This window comes from Eurosta solidaginis, chromosome 1, assembly GCF_040869045.1.
Source record: "Eurosta solidaginis isolate ZX-2024a chromosome 1, ASM4086904v1, whole genome shotgun sequence".
Taxonomy (NCBI): domain Eukaryota; kingdom Metazoa; phylum Arthropoda; class Insecta; order Diptera; family Tephritidae; genus Eurosta; species Eurosta solidaginis.
This window is the reverse complement of record NC_090319.1, coordinates 278,421,245-278,446,272: the sequence shown is the minus strand read 5'-3', so window position 1 is coordinate 278,446,272 and position 25,028 is coordinate 278,421,245. Positions and strand designations below refer to the sequence as shown.

At 36.4% G+C, this 25,028-nt stretch overlaps 1 protein-coding gene across 1 annotated transcript; it reads right to left on the bottom strand.

Annotated features, from left to right (window-relative positions):
• Positions 1–589: 589 nt before the first annotated feature.
• Cpr100A (Cuticular protein 100A) lies at positions 590–10,709 on the bottom strand. Its single transcript, XM_067760910.1, has 3 exons — positions 10,480–10,709; positions 7,512–7,759; positions 590–1,641 (listed from the first exon to the last, which is right to left on the bottom strand). Exons 1-3 carry the CDS (start codon positions 10,489–10,491, stop codon positions 1,188–1,190), a joined length of 714 nt encoding a protein of 237 aa, XP_067617011.1. The 5' UTR covers positions 10,492–10,709; the 3' UTR covers positions 590–1,187.
• Between the last annotated feature and the right edge of the window lie 14,319 nt (positions 10,710–25,028).

The window sequence follows — 25,028 nt, the reverse complement described above, 5'->3', positions numbered from 1 at the left end:
GTCGCCAGAGCCTCGTCTGTTAATGAAACAGGATTCGCCGCGGATAGGTGAGGTTGACAATTGGATTTGGAGAAGCTATATATTGCGCTGGCAACCTGAAGGGTTGCGCTACACACCCCTTGAATCTGGTATTTTAGTCGCCTCTTACGACAGGCATACCTACCGCGGGTATATTCTGACCCCCTTACCCGCTGGGGTAAGCGTCGTGCTCCTCTTGATTTTTCCCTACAAATTGGCCGGACGGGACCTACATGTTTTATGCCGACTCCGAACGGCATCTGCAAGGCAGATGAGTTTTCACTGAGAGCTTTTCATGGCAGAAATACAATCGGAGCGCTTGCCAGACACTGCCGAGGGGCGGCCCCGCTTAGAAAAATTGTCTTCTAATTGAAAAATCTTATTTCTAAAATTTTGATGTTGCTTTGCCCGGGAGTTGAACCCAGGGCATACGGTGTGATAGGCGGAGCACGCTACCATCACACTAGGGTGGCCGCCAACGGTGGCGTTACTGAATAGTGGTGTTATTTATTCAACAGTTTAGTGATTCGAACCATAGTAGAAGAGCTAAAATAAGCGGAATTGCAGTAAATTCGTTATAATATTTTATTTATATTTACAGTAAAAACAATTTTTTATTTCATCTTGACACATTTGCAATAAAAAATTAAAGATACACAAATAAAAAAGGAAGCACAAATAAATTACATATTAAAGTAACCTGAAGGAATTATTGCAACATTTTTATGCCATTAATTTTTAGTAGGTTTTTTAGATATCACAAAGTGAACGTTCACGTAAAGAAAAGGAAAACTTGAAAATAGAATTAAATGAAAAGTGATATTGAGTCATGGATGAAATAAAAATTAGTGGAATGAGAAGTAGATACTTGAAAAATTAAAATAAAACTGAACAAAAACGATCGCGATCTTTAAAACAAAAAGAAAAGCATTGAAAAGAGAAAAAAATTTATGAAAAAGTTATTAAAGATAATAGAAATACAGAAAAAGCGCAGCTATGCGACTTAAACAAATTTGACTTCACATTTGATGAAACTCAGCTATGCATTGCCGCGCATGGCAGACAATCAATATTAAGTGCTCACACCCATTTGATTCTTTCAACACATTCCTCCCGCCGGCTCTTAACACTCAACATACTCCTCAACTCACACCTCACACATAGTACATTTAAACTTTGTTAAAGCTATAGCTAAAACCATCGGGTGTACGATTCAGCGACAATTTACCAGGTGGCGCAAATCTGTGTGGATTGGGTGTGGTTGGTTGATAGTAGGGTTGTTGTTGTGGTTGAGCTTGTGGCTGATAGTTGTTATATTGTGGTGCAGGTGGATTGTATGCTGGAGGATTATATGCTGGTGCTGGTGGATTATACGCTGGTGGTGCTGGTGGTGGTGGATTGTAGGCTGGCGCTGCTGGTGCTTGATATGAACGTTGTTGTCCACCAAAGCTGGGATCATTATAACGTGGATCATAGGAACCATCATCTTCATAATCGTTGCTGCGATAACCACCAGATGGCGCTGGTGGTTGATATTGTGGTTGCGGTACATAGCCAGCTTGTGGAATAGGTTGTGGTGGCGCTGGTGGTGCGACGGGCAAGTGATCGCCACTGGCTTGGAAACTGTGGAAATGAAAAGGGGAAGTGTATAATAAGAGTTTGTTGCATTTGTGTGGTATATTAGAAATAATTAAAGTTTATGCTATTTATTTGTTAATTAAATGTCTGAGGCGAAGTAAATTGTTGGTAACAAATAAGTGTGCAATTACTTCACGGCGCTAACTGGGCAACATAAAAAATGTATTGCATACTACTAACTGTTGTAAAGTAATAGAAACTCAAAAGGGGACAGTACATTTTTTTAGGTAAATGTTAGACTTCAATACTTGCAAGTTATGTACATAAAATCTCGGAAAATTATTCATAATAAATAACACTGTACAACAAAAATTTTTCAACAAAATAACCACAGCCTTTTTCTGAAAGGTGGCATCGTGCAGAGAAATTTTTCTAAAAAAACGTGAAGTTCAACTCGTCTTGTTTACTATATAGTAGCAATTTAAGGTAAAGCTGATCACAAGATGTCCTTCGGTCATATGGGCGGAATTCTGAACAGGTTGGTTCCTAAGGAATAATGGTCCTTATTAAATTAGTAACTTTCATTCTAACACTTGCAAGTTTCATCATTTCTCCCCCCATCAGTTTTTACATTCTTCCCGAAGACATCTGTAAGTTACTCGAATTTTGCCTTTCTTGCATAAAAAAGTCGATAGTTTAAGTGTTAGTATGAAATGTTAAGCATTGTAACGGGAATAATATTGTCTAACTTTCTTTAGATTTCTTACAGCGTCTTGACGACCCTTTGCCCTTTCCTCACAGAGCGAATGGAAACCGACGGTCGATTTGCCTCTAGACTAAATTATAAGGGTAGATCACCAGAAAGTTTAAAGCCATTGCCTAGAGGCCAACCATAAGAAAAATCTACTCATCCGTGTTAGCGGCTCACCATTTGGGTAGCTTTAACTTCTGAGGCATAGAAAATCGTTGACGAAACATGCGCCCAGCTTCCCGCTCAACTGAAAACTCTTAGTAAAGAGGTATGTCATTTCTATAATTTCAACGAGCTTATCACACTTCCTCTGAATGGGAGTTATTAAGTGTTTAAAAGCAACTTATCATGGGTAAACATGCCTTACTTAAGCTAAGAAGTTTGATTGAGCGCCTGTGGACTTTGACAAAGTTCAGGGGATTTTATCTTCTTTCATGAGATTATTTCAGCATTTTTCCTAGATCCGTCTGTTGAAAAAGAGAGTGCAAGTGGATAGACAGATTCAGTAGTCCCTGTTGGCAAAGTCAACTGCATTATGACAACAAGCCGTCCTGGGAATATTTTCACTAATCGAGCATCACAGACTCATTGTCAATGGCGGTTTCTTGACTAGCACTTAAAGTTCCTCAATTTTTCTACTTAGGAGCCACATAAATACGCGTACAATTTGGGTATAAATCGGAAGCTGTCTTGTACTATATAGATTTAGAAACAAGATTATACAAGGTCTTCGTGAAAATGAGAGTGAAGAACCAGGCTCCAACTTCAAACCAGAAGTGTCTAAATTTCGAGTCAAAAAAAAAAAAAATATATATTGCTGGATTTCGAGTAGTGCGCTTCAATTACTACCGTATAACAAAATTATTTGAAAAGGAATCCATAACTTGCATAACTTTTCAAAAGTGAAATTTTTTATTTTTAGATTTTCAACAATAGTTGAATGCCCCGCTGCTCACTTTGCAATCGGTCTCTAAGTATAGCCTTTTTGTTGCTATTCCTTTATTCACCATTTAGATACATACTAATTATATATGTTTTTAATCCTAATTGTGTGGAATATATATAGGCGCGCTCAAGACCTTAGTAACATTGGATTTTTATAGTATTGCTTTTATTAGCAGTACTTCCGCTGTTCACTATTATATCAATATTATCATCTGTATCATATGGCTGAGTCGTTAAAGTGGTTTGTGCTAGTATAAATATAGTTGGAGATTTCGAGTTCAATACTCAGCTCCCGAAAAGCTAGCTGCTGAAAAAGTGAAATTCGGAAACATCGCCGTTTGTTAAATTTGCAATTTTTCTCTAATGGCAATAACAAAAACAATTTTATAAAGCAATATGATCATGTCTCGCTAATTTAATACAGATGTTAAATTTTTTGATTTTGTGGATTTTTGTGGCGTTTAGACGAAAGTGGTGTCTTAAAGTTTCTATTTTTAGACTTTAGATTTTTTTTTTTGGTTTTGTTTTGAAACAATATTGATGCTTGAGTTGTAGTAGTCAAGAGGAAAGTTTTTTATATCAATATCGCAAAAATATTGTTGTGTTTTTGAGGTGCTTCTACTCAGTCGGGTTCTTACATCTTCTGGAATCTTGCTCCGTATATCTACAGCGCTAATGAAAAATAGTCGGCTGTGGTTAATTTATTATATCTAGGAATTATCAAGTTGCTAAGTGTCTGAAATCTGGCAGCTTCTGATAAAAAGTGTCAGTGGTACCAGCTCAATTTCCTACAAATTTTTAATGCGAAGCGCTTCATGGCAGGAATTCACTCGGAGTGTGAACTAAGTCACTGCCGCGCGGACTTTTTTCAAATTTTCTCAGCCTTTGTGTAACCATCTAAGAAAGTTAGTCACATTTCAATTATTACTGACTGTATATTGATAGAAAAACGAAACCATAAAATATTCACATGCAAAATATTTGCTCAAGTATTTTATTGCTGCCATTGCACGTTGCACTATTTGTAATTCTATTTGTAATTGTTTGTATTTCAACGATTGTTAGCCAATTGGTTCAATGGTCACAGCTGAGCGCTCCAATAATTTTAGTTTTTAATTTTAAAAGAACAAAAATTATTGTATGTATGGCTAATACAAATTCATAAATATTCACAGATGTTTTTTTTTATGTGATTTATTTTTAGCCTTTTAAGTATCTACGCCCGCTGCACTGGTTTGTGCCTTGGGTGTGTGGGGTGGCAGCAATAATTCACCGCTTTAATTGCCAACATGCATAATTGCACAATATTTAACTAACTGACCACAAATGCGACTGGTCAACAATGAAAATGGATTGCGACACTACAAACAACTTTTACTTTTAGTCACTGTGAATAAGGCATAAATGAACGTGGCGTTGATTTGAAACATGATCGATATTTATAACTCCTACGTCATGCGATGTAAAAAATTATCATGTGACATAGAGTAGCGCTAAAACTGAAATTTTTTTCTCTTCAATGTGGTGATTGGGTTACATTCATTAGCCATAGATATATTATGGTAATTTGTTGTGATAGACTAGCCGCACTGAGAAGGGCAGTCCTGAGTAGAATCAGTGTAAGGTCTAGAAACTTGGATGACTCAGTCACCAATAATTCATATATCTATATATATCTATACTAATATATATTTTGAAAGCCGTTTTTTTCTGGACCACAAAACTCGAGAACGGCTGAACCGATTGAGATGAAATTTTTAGCATAGATTTGGCGGTGGCTCGACATGGTTATACGCTAAAAAAACTGCAAAGATTTAGAAAAGTTTTTGAGATATCGACCAAAATGTGGGCCAGGGTAACCTTAGAAGGTTTATATACATATATTATGGGTATCAAAGATATATGTATATATAAAAGAAAGTGGTGTTAGTTACACTATTTATAACTCAAGAACTTCATCCGTTAGCTGAAAATTGGTGGAGGTAGCTTAGAACCAGGAGGCGGACATAGGATACTTTTTATCTTGTTATGGCTAGGGTCTTGAGATCAAAACGTGGATCTGGGTAATCCTGTGATGTGTTTGTACAATATGGGTATCAAATGGAAGCTGTTTATGAGTACTTTAGTACAGGGTAATTTTCATACCTTTTTGTGACTAGGGTCTCGAGATATAGACCAATATGGATATCAAGTGGAAGCTGTTGATGAGAGCTTTAAAGTGATTTCCATTGTGATATTCGATTTAATCGCATCAACCCGGAAAAACTGATAAATAGGTACCCGAAGCTGAAGTTATGACATGACTTAATAATACCCACATACCTACTTACATACGTCCAATTCGACTTTCCTGAAATTTGGAAATATAAATTTGCCTATATTAGTATTTCCGATCCTTCTTTGCGGGAAGTAGACCAGGGACGGACTGGGACTGGGATTATGACTAGGACTGGGACTGAGACTCAGAGTGGGACTGGTACTCGTAATGGGACTGGAACAAAATACATACCACCCTCTGGGACTGGCAATTAAGGATAAAGAAGAATGAGAAGAACTTGAGAGAAGAGAAAATAGGGAAGGAGAAGGAGACTGAGAAAGAGATGAGTAAGACGAAGATAGAGATAGATGAAGCGAAGAAGACGGAGGAAGGAGTGAATAAAAGTATTAAGAAAAAGTGAAGAGGGGGACGGGGGCTTAAAAAAGCTTATTAAAATGTATGCAGTTAGACCAAATTTTGGGCAGAACAATGTTTGCTGGGTTTGCTAGTATATTATCATATATATAAAGTAATTTTTGTGCGTTAGTACGTTCAAAGCTGAAAAACGGCTATAGCGATTTTAATAATTCTTCGCTGTTTTGTTCGATCTGATTTATAGATCATTTTTCGCAAATTATTTTTTTTTTTTAAACCTCAATTGAAAAATATTTTAGCTAATTTGGAGTATTTGGAGTATAACGGTTTGACCGATTTTAATAATTTTTACTTTCTTTTATTCAATCGGACTAAGTGTTCATTATAGTAAAAAAATTGAAAAGCTTCAATTTGTTCAAGGTTCGATTCGAGCTCAAGGCTAGAAGAATAATTTTTGTAATGATGATTATTATTATTTTTTTTTCAATTTTCTATAATCGAAATTTTTTTTTTTTATATTTATTTTGCTGGCCTTGAACTCGAATCTAAGCTTGAATCCTTTATCAACAGGCTGATAAAATAAAAGCAATCCGCAATTTGTTAATATTTTAGCTAATAGAACAAATTTGGCTGTTACTATTCCTGTGACTTTGGCTTTTTTATATCTGCCCCCCCTGCCTACGCCTTTCGAATATGCAAAATTTCTCCATTTCATTCATGCTTATAAGTGATATAAATTTAATTTTTTCTTATGCAACCAGTGCTGCTGCTCACATATTTTTCTTCGTAACAAAAAAAGTTCCAAAAGGCTTTTGAGAGTACTAAAATAATTGTTTCCCAGTTCTAATCTTAATATTTATCAATTTCGTGTCACGTTGTTTGTACGCGATGGAATCGGAAGCTTCTTAACCGATTTCAACCAAATTTGCACACCATATCCAGGGACCCGCCTTTTGTAAAATGGAGCAGGGACTGACTGGGACTGGAATTTCGACTTGGACTAGGACTGGGACAGGATCTGGGAAAAAGGGATGGAGAATAACAAGAAGAACTAAAGGAAAGAGGAAAGGAGAAAGTGATAGAGTTAGAGTTAGACGAAGATAAGGAGATATGGATAGAGAGAAAGAGATGCACAAAAAAAAAAAAGGCAGGGGAAGAGAGAATAAAAAGATAAGAAACGGGGGGAGAGGGGAAGGAAGAGTAAAAGGTAAAAAGAGCTTAAAAGTTATGCAGATAGACCAAAGCTAGAGCAGAGCAACATCTGTCGGGTCTGCTAGTTATAATATATATATTTCTGGATCTACCTCTCTCTTACATATTGGTTTATAGCAATGGGGTTCAAGGTAGCTTGAAGTTAAATATATTAACTCTTTTCCAATAACAAATGAACAAATTTTTGTCTGTATATAGTAATGAGTATGGCTTAATTAAATTTAATTGGAGATAAGGTTGAAATGAACAAATTTTTACTGGAGACATATATTCTCGAGGTTAAACAAAAAATAAGCTGTTTCTACTTGTCTAAAAAATTCAGTAAAATAATTTCCTATATTTTTTTGGTGTTTTATAAAAAACTTCAACACTTACCCATTTTTGCCAGCTGTATATGATATCGTTCTTCGTTCGCCAGTTGGATCTACATAGCTGTAGCTACCGTGACGTGTACCATCGGCATCTGTCTCTTCTTTGAAATTGATGCCATCTTCTTGTGTGTAGGCTGCACCAAATTTACCATCACCGGCAAGGTAGCGCTGTTCACTTATAATAGCCGCTGTCTTAGAGTTATGGTTGTAACCCTGACTCGCCGCAATGGCAACTAAGGTGGATAAGATGATCTGAAGAGAAACAAAGGAGTATAAAGAAATTTTGAACACGCATTACTTTAAGCAATCGTTATGATATTCTTAATTATAAAATTAAAGAAAGTTCAAGAAATTTTATATCAAGAATGTTTGCCTAACTAGAAAGTCGATTTCGCTAAACCCCATATCTTATGTTTGTGTAAAGGTTAGTTAAGAAGAACGTGAATAGTTTTCTGTTAGTGAGCTCTGAAATCAATATACGTTTAAGCTCAAATACTTAGTGTGATATCGCAAATGTGTAAAATGGGACTGTAAATACGACCACTTAAGAAAATTTAAAAAAAAGTTATAAAAGTCATTGGCTATTAAGCTGCAGAATGATCATGCCGCAATGAGGTCTATGCGAGGCAACGGAAGCGGTTCGACGGAAGACCATTCAAACTTACGGCATACGCAGACGACGCCTAACAACAATCAGATTGCTTATGGATCTGGCAAGTAGGGATGTACGGGCCTGAACTTCTGGATTTGGGTTTACCGCCAACGCGGAAAACTCCGATGTAGTATTATTAACTAAGAAATATAAGGTCCCTACAAAAGATGAAGAATGTAGCACAAAATATCTAGGAGTCGAGGAAACTCCATGTGGAAAAGTGAGTGCTAGGATGCACGTGGGGCCTTCTACCGAAACTCACTCATTGGGTATTTACAGCAATTCGCAAACCCATACTTAACTAGAGGTAATTTTTTGGTGGACAGCGACAAAAAAAAGTTCTTATACCAAAAAACTAGAGAAGGTATTCAGATTATCAATGATTGGGATAATAGGAGCCCTAAAATCTACCCCGACAGCAGCATTGCATGCCATTCTTCACATCACGCCTGCAGACTTAATGGCCAAAAATATCACGTTGCCACTGCAACAAAGCTTGAAGCCTCTGGTCATGCCACCAATTAGCTAAGATTGATTTTTTAAGTACATCATGCCCGACCGTGTTCAAGATGATCTGTGTACTTGCAAACCCAATGTAGGCTGATGACGCGCACATTGCTATCTGTGGCGTGCAGGTATGTTTAATATCTTTTTTTTTTACTGAAATCAAGGAAACTTAACATAAAGTCTCCATTACATAACGAGTCGCTGTTTGGTGAAGATATTTGGAAAATGCTTGGGACTCACCAGATATTTTTGACTTTTCTGAAGAGATCATGATAAAAAAGTGTAGAACACTTCCTTTGTCATTGCCTGGCTAGGCTAGAACACACCAAAGGTTCTTAAACGAACTCTCATTGGAACGACTTACAGGTGTCTGCTTTGTGGAAAATGGGAACGAATGTTGTTCCAAATAAACGTCGTGACTCAGTTTTATAAACCCCAAAGCCTAGAATACCAAAGCGCCCACCAATGGTATCACAAAAGGTGAATAGGCATCAGTTAACTTCTCTCGGAAGAGCAGCCCCTTACCCATCTTGATCTTAAGCTTAATATGAAGTTATAAGCAAGTTAGTGATGATATCAAGCAAAGCCAGTGGGATAAAAAACAGCTTTTTTTTAACGCGTTATATTTTCTTATATAGGGGGGGTCCCTAGAAAACAAAGAGTTCGCTCTACGTGCTCTTTTTGACAACGTGGGGGCGTTTAACAATGTCTTTGAGTTGTGTTAGTCAACGAGCATAGTGGGGGTTATCGGTGGGACTTTCTGATAGGGTAAACTATGAAGCGACTATTTTGGATAAGAAACTGTCCTGAAGACCGAATGTGGAAGATGGGGGGCAGAAGGGTCGCGGTTGCCTTGTACTGCAACAGATGGTAGTCTAACCGATTCTGCTCTAAGGGGTGCTGGTCTGTGAAATGCACTGGACACGGCATTGAATGTCATTGGTCGGGCTTCATGGTATGGGATATAGGCTTTCTGACTTTAGGCACTCCAGCCTTTTAACCGGGTTCGACCCTGCAACCTTCGACCCAGTAATTTCCTCGAGTGATTAATGTGGAAGGGGCTTCATCTGGGGTAGTTAACCAGTTAACTTTTTCATGGATGATTCGAAACTCAACAGAAAGATTGGTGGGGAGGTCTTTTCTTAGGCGCTACAAGCTTAAGTTGGCTGATCACTGCAACGTGTACCAAACGGAAGTGACAGCGGATAAGGGTCCAGTACTGCGATGGTTGGGGAATTTAACATCTACTCTGCTATCCAAGCGGCTATCAAGGTCTTGGGTGCAACTATAGTGCGATTGAGAGTGGTCTGGGAGTGCCTGACCTGGCTTGCAATTACACCCAACTAGTTTATGATTAAGATAATATGGGTTTCGGGCCGTAGTATTGTACCAGGTAACTGTCAAGCGGATCTCTTAGCTCGCATCAGTACAAGGCCAAGGGAGGCCAAGGTATATAAAAATATATCATAGATTATTTCTTGAAGAAAAAAAGATATGACGTGGTTTTTTGTCAACTTAAACTTTTGCTGCTTACGATCAAAAATCATATTTCACTCTCAAATATTTTTCATGATTTAAACTATTTTGCCAGAGTTAAAAATATTATTGTCAGAATTAAAAAAAAAATTAAATCAAAATAACAAAGTTTCATGATTTGAATTTCCATATATCAGAAGGGCTGCCATTAATTATTTGCTCATTCCAGAAATACTTCCAATCAAGCGCTCCTTCATACTAACACACATTAAATCACTACAAATAACAATACAAAGCACAGAAAATATTTTTATAATTATTTATTTTATGAACTTACAAAACGAAACATTTTCACTTAAATTTGTAGTCCTTAATAAGCGACAATGTAAACTGCTCTTAAGTCCTTATTTTAGCCTATACAATTGTCCGTTAAAAAGGGGTGAACACGCGCACTAATCACTCGCGAATCGCCAAACTCGCTTGGTTGGGGGTTAATATAAATTGGGAATGGGGGTTGTTACTAGGTAAAACCGACAGCGACAAACTTCTTAAATGAACTGCTTCACACCGTGACATGGCCAACACTTTTTATAGCCACAATACAAACCACACATAGTCACCGCATGCCACAGCACCAAACAGAGCAACAGCGCCACCGCTTACCACCAATACGAGTACAAAACCTTGGTGGAGTCAAGTCAATCAGGCTGAGGTGAGCTAAATTGTTATTGTTATTATTATTACAATAAGTATTGGCATGAATATGGGGATATGTATGTATACATTTACATATGCACAGCAGTTTCTGAATAGCACAGCAGTTGGCAGTAGTAAATAGCTGGCGGCAGTTAATTTTAAATTTATTAGTGTATGTGTAATTGGAATGTTGCGTCCCGCCAAAGTAGACATAAGGGCAACAACAAATGAAACCTTAATAATAATACTAAGTACATACATATATCAACGACCCTACAAGCTCATTTCATTAAACAGTTCATCAAACATAAAATGGTATATTAATTAATTGGAACTTATTTAGAACCGATGGGCGTGTAATGTACAAAAAGTTTCCGGTAGATGGCGCTAGCTGTTAATATTTAGAAATATCTTATTCCAAGGATTTTTTTTCGCTTAATAGTGGTAAATTAATTTTTTAATTGTAATTAACAAGTAAAAACACCTAAATTCGCGGAAATCCGAGTATTTTATACCCAGCTTTAGGCGCTCGCATTTATTTATCAAGTCGAAATTAAAGGACAAGTGTCACAAACCTTAAATAGCTTGAAAATTTTTAAATTTGTGGCACGTCCATTTAAAAAATGTTTACTCAATCTCTAGTTTGTGTCATAAGGTTAATCCACTAACCAAGTTTCGTCACTTTGTCCGCATTTAGTAATGAGTTATTACGTTTTCCAAATTTAAAAAAATTTTCGATAACAAAGAGTAGATATGATTTGGTACAATTTCGCCCATTTTCATTCGTCCAGATTAGCCCATGCAACAAATTTCGTAGGCAGTTAAATGTTTGCCTAAGTTATTTTGGTAACGGACGGACTTACATGGCTCAATTAAAATATTTTTCGATGACAATAATTTTATTATTAGGAATTTTATATTCATCTTGATTCCGAGCATAGTTATATTACCCAATCCCAAGTTCAGTTGGTTATAAAAATAAGATACGAGGGAAAAGTTGAACGAACATGAGAAAAATAAGGCTAAGGCAAAAATAAACAAGTAAGAAAGGCTAAGTTCGGGTGTAACCGAACATTACATACTCAGTTGAGAGCTGTGGAGACAAAGTAAGGGAAAATCACCACGTTGTAAAAAGAACCTAGGGTAACCCTGGAATGTGTTTGTATGACATGTGTATCAAATGAAATGTGTTAATGAGTATTTTAAAAGGGCGTGGGCCTATGTTCTATAGATGGACGCCTTTTCGAGATATCGCCATAAAGATGGACCAGGGGTGACTCTAGAATTTATTTTGTACGATATGAGTATCAAATGAAAGGTGTTAATGAGTATTTTAAAAGGGCGTTGGCCTTAGTTTTATAGGTGGACGCCTTTTCAAGATTTCGCCATAAAGGTGGACCAGGGGATACTCTAGAATTTATTTTGTACGATATGAGTATCGAATGAAAGGTATTAATGGGTATTTTAAAAGGGCGTGGGCCTTAGTTTTATATGTGGACGCCTTTTCGGAATATCGTTATAAAAGTGGACCAGTTTTGACTCTAGAATGCGTTTGTACAATATGGGTATCAAACGAAATGTGTTAATAAGTGTTTTAAAAGGCAATGGGCCTTAGTTCTATGGGTGGACGCCTTTTCAGGATATCGCCATAAACGTGGACCAGGGGTGACTCTAGAATGTGTTTGTACGATATGAGTATCAAATGAAAGGTATTAATGAGGGTTTTAAAAGGGAGTGTCCCTTAGTTGTATATGTGAAGGCGTTTTCGAGATATCAACCAAAATGTGGACCAGGGTTATCCAGAACATCATCTGTCGGGTACCGCTATATATTTATATATGTAATACTACGAACAGTATTCCTTACAAGATTCCAAGGGATTTTGATTTCGCCCTGCAAAACTTTTTCATTTTCTTCTATTTAATATGGTAGGTGTCACACCCATTTTACCAAGTTTTTTTCTAAAGTTATATTTTGCGTCAATAGACCAATACAATTACCATGTTTCATCCTTTTTTCGTATTTGGTATATAATTATGAAATTTTTTTCATTTTTCGTAATTTTCGATATCGAAAAAGTGGGCGTGGTCATAGTTGGATTTCGGCCATTTTTTACACCAATACAAAGTGAGTTCAGATAAATACGTGAACTGAGTTTAGTAAAGATATATCGATTCTTGCTCAAGTTATCGTGTTAACGGCCGAGCGGAAGGACAGACGGTCGACTGTGTATAAAAACTGGGCGTGGCATTAACCGATTTCGCCCATTTTCACAGAAAACAGTTAAAGTCATAAAATCTATGCCCCTACCAAATTTCAAAAGGATTGGTTAATTTTTGTTCGACTTATGGCGTTAAAAGTATCCTAGACAAATTAAATGAAAAAGGGCGGAGCCACGCCCATTTTGAAATTTTCTTTTATTTTTGTATTTTGTTGCACGATATCATTACTGGAGTTGAATGTTGACATAATTTACTTATATACTGTAAAGATATTAAATTTTTTGTTAAAATTTTACTTTAAAAATTTTTTTTTTTAAAGTGGGCGTGGTCCTTATCCGATTTTGCTAATTTTTATTAAGCGTACATATAGTAATAGGAGTAACGTTCCTGCCAAATTTCATCATGGTATCTTCAACGACTGCCAAATTACAGCTTGCAAAATTTTAAATTACCTTCTTTTAAAAGTGGGCGTTACCACGCCCATTGTACAAAATTTTACTAATTTTCTATTCAGCGTCTGCGTCAACTCATCTACCAAGTTTCGTCGCTTTAGCTGTCTTTTGTAATGAATTATCGCACTTTTTCGGTTTTTCGAAATTTTCGATATCGAAAAAGTAGGCGTGGTTATATTCCGATATCGTTCATTTTAAATAGCGATCTGAGATGAGTTCTCAGAAACCTACATACCAAATTTCATCAAAATGCCTCAAAATGTACTCAAGTTATCGTGTTAACGGACGGACGGACATGGCTCAATCAAATTTTTTTTCGATCCTGATTATTTTGATATATGGAAGTCTATATCTATCTCGATTCCTTTATATATGTACAACCAACCGTTATCCAATCAAACTTAATATACTCTGTGAGCTCTGCTCAATTGAGTATAAAAATATATCCCGCAATTCACTTTACAGCTACTCTGTCGACTGAAGCTACAATGTTTATATCTGTGGCTGCGGTTAAGATTACGCTTGGGGTTACATAAACGTTTAATCTTGCCTTAGCTAGGAGAGCAGTTATTGCTACGATTTTCTTAATGGGTGTCGTAAGAGTTAAGGCAATGTTTGCGCCCCGGATTATGATTATGATGACTTAACGCTTACGGCTTCGCTGACTTAGATTTAAGTTATGGTTATGGTAATAATTTCAGTTACGTTTGCGGTTATGTTTACGTCTATGATTTTGGTTACGATGACTGTTATGGTTACAGTTATCTTTATAGTATGATTGTGGTTATTGCTGTGTTTCTGTATGGCGAAGATTATGCTAATGGTTATAATTGTAGTTAAAATTCAGTTGTTGTTATGGCTATGGCTATGGTTATGGTTAAGCTAATTTTACGTCGTTATGGTTATTATGATGGTATGACTATGATTAGTGCCATAGTTATGATTTTGTCTATGGTTATGTTTATGGTTATGGCTTTGACTATGGTTGTGGTTGTGATTATGATTTTGCTTATGGTTGGGGCTTAAGACTTTCATATAGTTGCGGCAGCCGTGGTGTGGTGCTAGTATGCTCGCCTATCACATGGTATATGCTGCATTTAATAACCGGGAAAAGCAACACTAAACGCTTTAGGAAAAATTGTTCCATTAAGAAACAATATCTCTAAGCGAATTCGCCCCTCGGCAATGGTTTGGCAAACACTCCAAGTATATTTCTGGCATGAAAAGCTTCTCAGCGCAAATTGATCTGCTTGCATATGCCGTTCGAAGTCGGCACAAAATATGGGATATCCCGCCAATTTGTAGGAAAAATTAAAAAAAAAAACAGCAGTATGGAAAGCTCAGCCTAAATATCCTCGAAGGTATGGCATACCTTTTATTTATTTAATTTTTTTTTTTATTTATGATCAGCGTTGCGATTACGGGGCGGTTACCATTACAGTTAGGGTGACCGCCAACATTTCGATGTCAGTTTAGATTTCAATTGTGGTTGCAGTCAGGTCAGGTTTAATTTGATGAAAGCAATCACAGCTAATGGTCCGCCAACTTAGATACTTTTGATCGCTTACGATAGCACAATTTGTAAAGGTGCCATTAACCACATATTGTTCAGCTATCAACTCATCGAGCAGTGTCCTTGGTGCGGGTGTAGAAGTTCAATTAAAAACTGGCTATCAACAACTGGATAGTAAGACCTTAGCATCTGTATAGAGATTGTCTGAACCCCAAACTGGCTTAGCTACCCAGGAAATATGTGACAAGAAGTTAACCTCAATGCGCTATCGCAGCTTTAAAAGCTCTATTGGCAGTGGCATACGCATCTAACGAAACCGATTTTGAGTTTTCCTTTATATGGAACTTTTGTCTTCATTCACATACGAGCTAATATTTTCAGAAATTTGGCAGGGCTGCTGCTTAACTTGGCTAGTAATTGAACAAATTTAAAAGAAAAATATTTCCATGGAAATATTTGATTCCGTTACATTTTTGTTGCTTATAACTGTATGTACACCTCGCTCAAAGTGCTCCAATAAATTGTATTGACTGAGACAAATAAAAGCAACTGAAGCAAAATAACCAAACAAGCTAAATAACGGAAGGTAAAAAAACTGTAAAACATAAAGTTTTGTTGTTGTTCAGCTTTTCCGTAACTGGCAATTGACCGCTTGTTGTTAAGCGAGTTTCTCAAAGTTCTCTGTTAAGCGCAAGTACACAATGAGCAACACTGGAACGCTTGTAAATCCAATTTGGTGTGGCTTTAAACTTTTTTTGTTTTTCTTGTAAGCATTACAAATGCTGATAGTAAATAAAAGTGAAATTCTTCAACCATATGCTAAGTCTAAGTGGTTCTATACCGACATTCTTTATGCCTTTGTTGATGGTTCTTTTTCTTTAGATTCCTCAAACGCCACGTCTTAATCAATGGAATTCAATAAAATATTGATATTTTGAAAGAACTGAAACGCAATTGAATAAAAATATAAATTCTTGTTTAAATATTGATGAGGAACTGGAATTAGCAAATAGAATATGATATACGAGTATTTAGCACAAAAGACTTAAGACACGAACTTTGAACAGGTGGGCCTTCTATTGGCATACCATTTTAAATACATGTGTATGTGTGTGTAGAGAGGGTTGCGGTTAATTTAGCACTCCACAACCCAAACTTGACTAAATTTATTTGTTGTATGTATGGGAATGTGTTTGCTTTATTTATATGTATATGTCCATATTTTAATCTAAATTCATAAACTAAAAATGTATACAAATATTTGTATTTGTGTGCCAAAGGCCGAGATTTTGCAAAATCGATTTTGAAATGGATTTTTTTTTATATGATAAGATGATGTAACTTGGATTAAATCAATTGTAATACATTTTGGCAAGCATGCTTTATTGTTGTTGCTTAAAATTTTGATTAAGTTTCGCTGACGTGCAGTTAGCCAAAATGATGTAAATCTAACCCGTCGATTAAAGGGGCAACATTGCATATGACCAAGCCCAAAGGGCAAGCAAATAAATCACAAAAAGAGAAAAGAAAAAAAAAAAAGAAAAGTGTTGCAAATGTGAAATTACGTTGATATGAAAAATTTACGTAGAAGATTCGGTACACTTTCATAGAGTTTTGTAATAACCATTGTGGTTCTTTGAAAATGAGAGTAAGCGTTAATTCAAGTGCTGGCATTTTAATGGAGCAAATGTTACTTTTGCTAACACTTAATTAATCGTGGCATTGTTTCATTTGCTCGCACTTCTAAAGATGACAAAAATAGGTGCATCACTAGGGTGGCCCACACATTTTTTGGTATAGTGAAATTATTGTTCAGGTGTCAAGGTTATCACGTATCCTAATTGGAAACACATTTCTTTCGTAAATGAAAAAAAATGAATGTTATTCGACTCAAATCGCGTTTTCTATCAAAATACGACCCCAGAATATACACACAAATAGCTTGTTATTTTAGCGTTTTCAGGGTCCTCATTGCGACAGAATTTTCAAGCTCTATGAAAATTGTACTATAGCTCCAGCCCTTTGAACTCAAACCCCTAGCTAACTGAAAGGTTTACAAGCAGGATCAAAAAAAGTGTTTCGCTGGCTTAATTCATTTAGTAGTTTTCCGATATTAAAGTTCAATCTAAAATTGTATGTGATTTCACGTACCATTTGTAGGGAGAAAGTCAGGTCGTGACGAGGCCCTCTTAGAATTAAAATCGAAAGCCGAAATTTTTACTGGATATATTTTTGGATGTCCTGAATGATATATTCACTATACCTAAAGGAAACGACTTTTTTACTCCCTTAAGCCGCAGTTATCCACGAACGTACATACAAAAAACGTGTCAGCTGACACGACCTATCTTATGAATGTGCAATGTAAACGAAGACTCACCGACATGCAACGCACGTACGTACGTAGCTCGGAACGTAGAAATCAAAACAATTTTAATTTTTTCCGTAAGAACGTGTCAGCTGGTAGCTCTCTCACTAGACAGAGTTGCCTAGTAAACCTTTGTGCGCTAATTTTTGAGCGTTTGCAGTTTTTTGCAAAAACACCTAATTAAAGTTTGAAATATTTTGAAAATAATTCGAAATAATTATGTAAAAGTGCAAATTATAAACATATGATCTATTTATACTTATTTAATATTAATTCCAGGTTTTTACAACATCAGAATTTAAAATAGAAAATGTTGATGGTTCCATATACATGCATTCAAACAGGTCGTTGACAACATTTTTTTCGTTGCCACTACGGGCATAAATTTCGCTCAAATGTGCATACGTACGGCATACGTATACGTACGTTACACACGGTGGTGGGTAACTACAGCTTTATAGTTACGCCCAAAAATTATGTTTTCTGGTAAAATAAATATATTTCGTTGTATGTTGTTTATATAGGCTAATGAATTCTATAGAAAAGACCCAAGCTGGTATGACATATTTACCCAACATCACCCCTCTCTTGACTCATAGATTGACTCTTGTTATTGATTACACTTTCCTTTTCAAATGTCGCTTCATTTCATACTCCTTCATTGATGAATAAAATAAGAACTTTTAGCAAAAAGCGCGGAATATTTAGTAAATATTTCCACACTGAAGGAAATTCAGGATGCCTTTTGCTATTTAGTGATATATTCGAAAGTAAACGCGTAGGGTGTTTTGAGGTAGATTTTGACTTCGGCATGTGGTCGCTTCAGATATGGGTTCAGTTCGTGAACTAATTCTCTACCTTACTTTTTTCTTTCAGTAGATAGTGTTGCCACTAAACAAACTATATATTAAATAGATATAACAAATTGAATTCGATCTCCCATTCCACCATTTTTAAAACCCGTTTTGCATGTAAGGTAGTGTTAGTAGTTTCTTATGCATCGGCCACGATCTCCTGAGTCCCACTTTTTCTAAAGTTCTTGTGTTAGAAGACCGTATTTTGTTGAACTTAAGGGCAACGACAAAAGTATCGAGGTAAAGTATCGTCAATTTACTCAGTACTTGGTAAAAAGAATTGAATACAAAATACTCGCGTATTTTTTGAGATAGTACTTAGTACTCGTATTGTTCTATCACTATGCCCAGTGTATGTGCGGTGGCTCCTGAAACTACAAAAACTGTATATTTAACTGGTCATCGGAACAAGTCATCCCACAACGTCATCACTATGGTCCAGAATTCGTATCGTATCCTCCGATTCGACAAGAAAAAAAGTTCTTCTTATTGGCAACTCTTTGTTCGGGCGAAATGAACAGCGGGGAACCCAAATTTATTCACTTATATTTTATAGGCAAACGAGAGAAAAACAAAACGTAAGTATTTTTTTGTTTTGAAATTCGATATTCTTATAATTATATGTACTTTTATTATTAGGACTAAATGCTACAACTGCTGGTATTACGAACTTTGTATAAAAAATTGTGTGCTCTTCTAAAGTCGGCACCTCTGAAAGTACCTCACTGAAACAAGATTGGCTAAGGCCCACCTCTTGGTCCTTTCCAACGCCTTTTTGATGTCCCCCCACTGCGAAAAAACGAAGACGTGCGCTCAACTTTACAGTTGGTGGAACTACAAATTTTTTCTTCGATGGTGGCAAGGAGTTGATAAGAATATCTAGCAAATATTTGAATGCCGGCTTATTTATCCTGTAATATTGCCGAAAACTAATTGGAAAGAGTTAACTTGTTATTCAAAAGCGTTGAGATACAAAATTCAGATCAAGGAGTCGTAATAGAAAATTTGTTAACTCAATCCGTTCAAATTTTCGATTACTTTGATTAGTTAATTGACATTAATTTATTGACGTAGAATTAGCCTGTTAATGAAATATCGCTTAATAATACATTAATAAAATTCATAGCTGTGATTAATTTGAAACTCGCACATTTTATATATTTAAACGTGTACATGTATGTATGTTTGTATATACGTAACTACTTATTAAAAATACTTTATTGTTTATTTAGCAGTAAATTAATTTAGCAAAGATCAATCACATTTTTCTTTAATTCCTACAAAAATTCTTGGAAGAATACAAAAATTCGTGCACGGGCGTATCAAATTTACATAACATATATAAAATGTTATTTTTTTGTTGGTAAGCTTGAAAAATACGCTTCAAACTAACTAAATATTTTCATATTGGAGGAACCATACAGGTAGTGGAAGTTTATCAGCTAATTCGTACTTTTTCAGCTGCTTTGACATTTCTACTTCTGGCCAAGTACGTTTTTGGTACTGAACCAGAGAATTGCAAAAACAATAAATAATAGTTTAAAAAAACTAAAAAAACGCGTTTTTATAGCTAATCAAATTAAAAAACAGAAAATAATTTTCAATTAAAAAGAGTTTATATAACAGTAGTAGAAGGTCAAACAATCATTTATAGTTAATCACCTAAAAATAAAATTATAATAAAATTTAAGTTATTAACAGAATAATTTAATACAGAGTAAAAAGCGTGGGGTGCATTTGACTACATTTCATATTTTTCCTCCCAGATAGTTGCCAATAGAATGATTGTAACATTCAATATCAAGCACCCCACGCTTTGTACTGTGAATTAAATTATTCTGTTAATATATTAAATTTTATTATAATTTTATTTTTAGGTGATGAACTATAAATGATTGTTTGACCTTCTACTACTGTTATATAAACTCTTTTTAATTGAAAATTATTTTCTGTTTTTTAATTTGGTTAGCTATAAAAACACGTTTTTTTAGTTTTTTGAACTATTAATTATTTTTAATTTTTTAGTTCAAGTAATTTTAAAAGTTTTAGTCGAGAGTGATGAAACCTCGAAACGCCAGCGGTCCATGGATGAATCCAACTTCACGGCACCGAAAAGGGCCAAGACACAGGGAGGCTGGATGCGGTCTTTCGCCGAAATTGCCAAGGGTCGGCAGATCATTGGCATTATAGACGAGAGCAGCGAAGATGGCAGGATCCCGAAACAACAGTGTAAGTGGATCGAGGCCGCGCTCGCTACGGTGGCCGTTAAGGTTAAGAAAGACAACCCTGGTTCACCGCCATCTTACACCGATGCAGGATGATTCCAGGGCAATATCAAGCTAATTGCCTGTGATGACGCCAGGTCGGTAAACCTTTATAGGGCCGCCGTCACGCTGATAGGGGTGGTATATCCGGGCGCGCGCCTCAAGGTAGTGGAGGCGCGTGATATCCCCTCACGACCAAGGGCTAGAGCCTGGGTTCCAGTGAAGCCAACGGACCCAGCTGACATCCTGGAGCTGCTCCAGGAGTACAACCCGCCACAGGTTTGGAAGTCAACCCGGATAAAACCGAGCTTGTCCTCTTCACGAGGAGGTACAAAGTACCAAATCTTACACCGCCAAGAATTGGGGGTACGTTCCTAGCGTACGATCAAGTCAAGTACCAGTCATTCTGGATAAGAAGCTATTATGGAGTGACCATATAGTGGAGCGATCCAAGAAGGCAGCAGCAGAGCTGTTCACCTGCAAGAGGGCAATTGGCACCTCTGGGGATTCTCCCCTAAGGTGACCTACTGGATTTACACAGACATTGTGCGCCCGATTCTTCTTAATGGTGCCTTGGTCTGGTGGCCTGCACTAGCTAAAAGTACCTATCTTAAAATGTTTCGAAAGGTGCAACGGAGTTCGGGGCTCTGCATTACCGGGGCTCTCGGCTGCACTCCAGATTCCGTTACATACATACATGGATACATAGATAGATACAGGTCAAGCTAATAAAAGCGTGTTAAAAAGGGCTCCAGTATGCTCTTTCGTAGATGTGCCATGCATCCCCTTCTATCATTCATAAAGTAATGCGTTCTTCGCATTATGTGCAAGGTTTCAAATCTATGGCCATTTGGGGTGGTCATAAGTTCAACTGACCTTATGTCCGTTAACCTTATGTCACCCCACCATCACATTATTGCATTGTCATCGAGCCTTGATACGTGTGCAAAGTTTCAATCAAACTTATGGCCATTCAAAGCGGTAATAAAGCCAAATCACCTTATGGCCGTTGACCTTATGTCACCACACCATCACATTAATGCATTGTCATCGAGCCTTGATACGTGTACAAAGTTTCAATCAAACTTATGGCCATTCAAAGTGGTAGTAAGGCCAATTGACCTTATGGCCTTTTACCTTTTGTCACCGCACCATCACATTAAAGCGTTGTCATCGAGCCTTGATACGTGTGTAAAGTTTCAATCAAACTTGTTGCCATTCAAAGTGGTAATAACGCCAATTGACCTTATCGCCGTTGACCTTATGGCACCACACCATCGCATTAATGCATTGTCGTCGAGCCTTGATAAGTATGCAAAGTTTCAATCAAACTTGTGGCCATTCAAAGTGATAATAAGGCCAATTGACCTTATGGCCGTTGACCTTATGTCACCGCATCATCACATTAAAGCATTTTCATCGAGCCTTGATACGTGTGTAAAGCTTCAATCAAACTTATGGCCATTCAAAGTGGTAATAAGGCCAATTGACGTTATTGCCGTTGACCTTATGGCACCACACCATCGCATTAATGCATTATCGTCGAGCCTTGATAAGTGTGCAAAGTTTCAATAAAACTTGTGGCCATTCAAAGTGATAATAAGGCCAATTGACCTTATGGCCGTTGACCTTATGTTAGCGCACTATCACATTAAAGCATTGTCATCGAGCCTTGATACGTGTGTAAAGTTTCAATCAAACTTATGGCCATTCAAAGTGGTAATAACGCCAATTGACCTTATGGCCGTTGACCTTATGGCACCACACCATCGCATTAATGCATCGTCGTCGAGCCTTGATAAGTGTGCAAAGTTTCAATCAAACTTGTGGCCATTCAAAGTGATAATAAGGCCAATTGACCTTATGGCCGTTGACCTTATGGCACCACACCATCGCATTAATGCATTGTCGTCGAGCCTTGATAAGTGTGCAAAGTTTCAATCAAACTTATGGCCATTCAAAGTGGTAATAAGGCCAATTGACCTTATTGCCGTTGACCTTATGTCACCACACCACCACATTAATGCATTGTCATCGGTCCCTGATACGCATGCAAAGTTTCAAATTAATCAGAATTCTAGAAACCGGTGAAAAGTAAGCTCAAAAGTTCCGTTACATACATATGTAGATACAGGCCAAGCTAATAAAAGCGTGTTAAAAATAAACATGGAATGCGTATGTTTGTTTGTATGTACATACGTATGTCACCATGCCGCCACGCTGTTATTTTGTTATTTTTGTATGTACATTTCATTCGCTCGTTCACAATAGTGCCCTTTTTTGGTCGACTGTGGCTTAAGCGATTTGATCTCAAACTGCTTAGCCTTAACCGAACTAACTTACAATATGTTATTGAGTTCTATGAAATTCGTTAATATACGCAGGGTTTTATTTCCACTAGCTTGCAAAAAAATGGCTATAATGGCTCAAACACACCATAAGTACTTACTGAGCATTAGTATTTGTTCTCTAAGTACCATTTTGTAGCTTAAAATATTTATATAGCCTTTCTATGCAACAAGTTATGCCGGTTTCAATGCTTGTAAATAATACCTATTCAATTATAAAGTGATCTACATATTTATATGTTTATATGAATGTGCACAAATAATGTATCTAAGTAAATTTAAACAACATATTCATACGAGTATGACCAGTTGGCACTCTCTGACTGCGCGATATGAGTAATGGCCCAACAAAAAGCAGCACCACCCAAAAAGCAAATATCATAAATGAGTACGAGTACGTAGGTTTGTATGCTTGTCAGTATGTTTATTAGTATATATGTACATATATGACCACGTATGTGAACACTGCTTTGTTACGATAAATATAATTCAATTTAAAAAATTATGCTAAGAACGCCCGCTCGGATCTCATATTTTTACTATAATTATATAACTCGGTTGCGTTTTTATTTTTTGTTGAAGTAAATATTTATCGATTATCTATAATACATTATAAAAATGCATATTTAAATGACCTCACCCACAATTTGTTTCTGTAAAAAAATACATAAATATTATATTGATAACCAAAATGGAATGGTAAGCGTTTTTTTAACGGTTTTATTTAGCTTGACTTGACAGGTAGGCCGTTTTGAAAGAATTTTGTAATTGAAATTTAAGTAACTTCCCGATAAGCTACAAGCTTGAAACTTGGAATATAATTCAGAACCCGATCAAAATGCAATAATAAGAAAAAAATTGCCGTTAGGTGGCGCAAGGATCGATATATTCACAAAAATAGTATTTGTAACCCGATTTGGCTCATATTTGGAACACATAATACATACAAGAAAAAAAAGCGACCTATGAAAAAAAATCGCCGCTAGGTGGCGCAGGCATCGAGATATTCACAAAAATCGTATTTGTGGTCCGATTTGGTCCATATTTGGAACATATAATACATACATGAATAGAAAGCGACCTATGATGCCCGACCTGGCTCATATTTGGAACAAATATTACATAGAGTCCGGTAGAAGTGACATCAACATAGTTTGAAGTTGGAGGTGGGACAAGCATACGTGGTGCAGAGTCGAGTAAAGTCTTTGGAAGGATTAAGTATTGAGGACTTAGATTGTAACAAATTGTCAAAAAAGAGTCTTTGTAATAATGAGTCACTAAATGAACTAAATAGAATGAAAGATAATAGGCAATTAAATAAAGACTAAAAACTTTTAAATAAAATAATAAAAAAATGTTTTTAAGTTAAACGGTTTTATTGAAAACAATACTTACATGAAGTAATAATAATACTAAAAGCTATAAAATAGTTAGGAAGGTCCTAGGTACTAGTCATCACTCTCCTCGTGTATCTAGGGCGTTGATCAGACAATTAAATAAAAGCGTTGGACTCGTCAAATTTCTATTGATAGTCATAAGTAAGACCAACTGAACCTCAACAAGTTTATGATACGCCTCGCATTTTTGGAAATTTCACGCGTCCAACGCTTTTATTTGTCTGATTAACGCCCTAGATAGATGAGGGGTGTGATGACTAGTACCTAGGACCTACCTAATTATTTTATAGCTTTTAGTATTATTATTACTTCATGTAAGTATTGTTTTCAATAAAACCGTTTAACTTAAAAATTTTTTTTAAATTATTTTATATATCAACAAAATAAGTGAACGCAGCATACTCATTTACATGAACATGTACATTTCTAGTGGTCAATTATACCTAAAGTTCGAATGAAAGAGGTCTACTAAAGTAAATCTCTAAACTCATTTGCCAACCTGTGCTTTTTTGGAAAGAAGAATGTGATTGTTTTCTGGAAACCCTTTCGAGACAGAGAAGCATGATTTTTTAATTGGGGTGTGACTTTGATAAAGAAGAGGTAAAAGGAAGATAAGAGGCGAAGGTCAAAAAGTAGAAATAGTAAGTGAAAGGAAGGTAGATGAGTAAGAGTAAGAGCAAGTAGTAGGGGGCTAAGATACTTGGCTTGGATATCACACGTGGTTCCAGGCTTTGGATTAGGTACTGATACCAGTCTTAGACCGGCCACAGTG

Coding starts and splice junctions, on each gene's coding strand:
- Cpr100A (XM_067760910.1), bottom strand. Junction 1,642..7,511: donor TATACAGCTGGCAAAAATGG/GTAAGTGTTGAA, acceptor TCATTTCCACAG/TTTCCAAGCCAGTGGCGATC.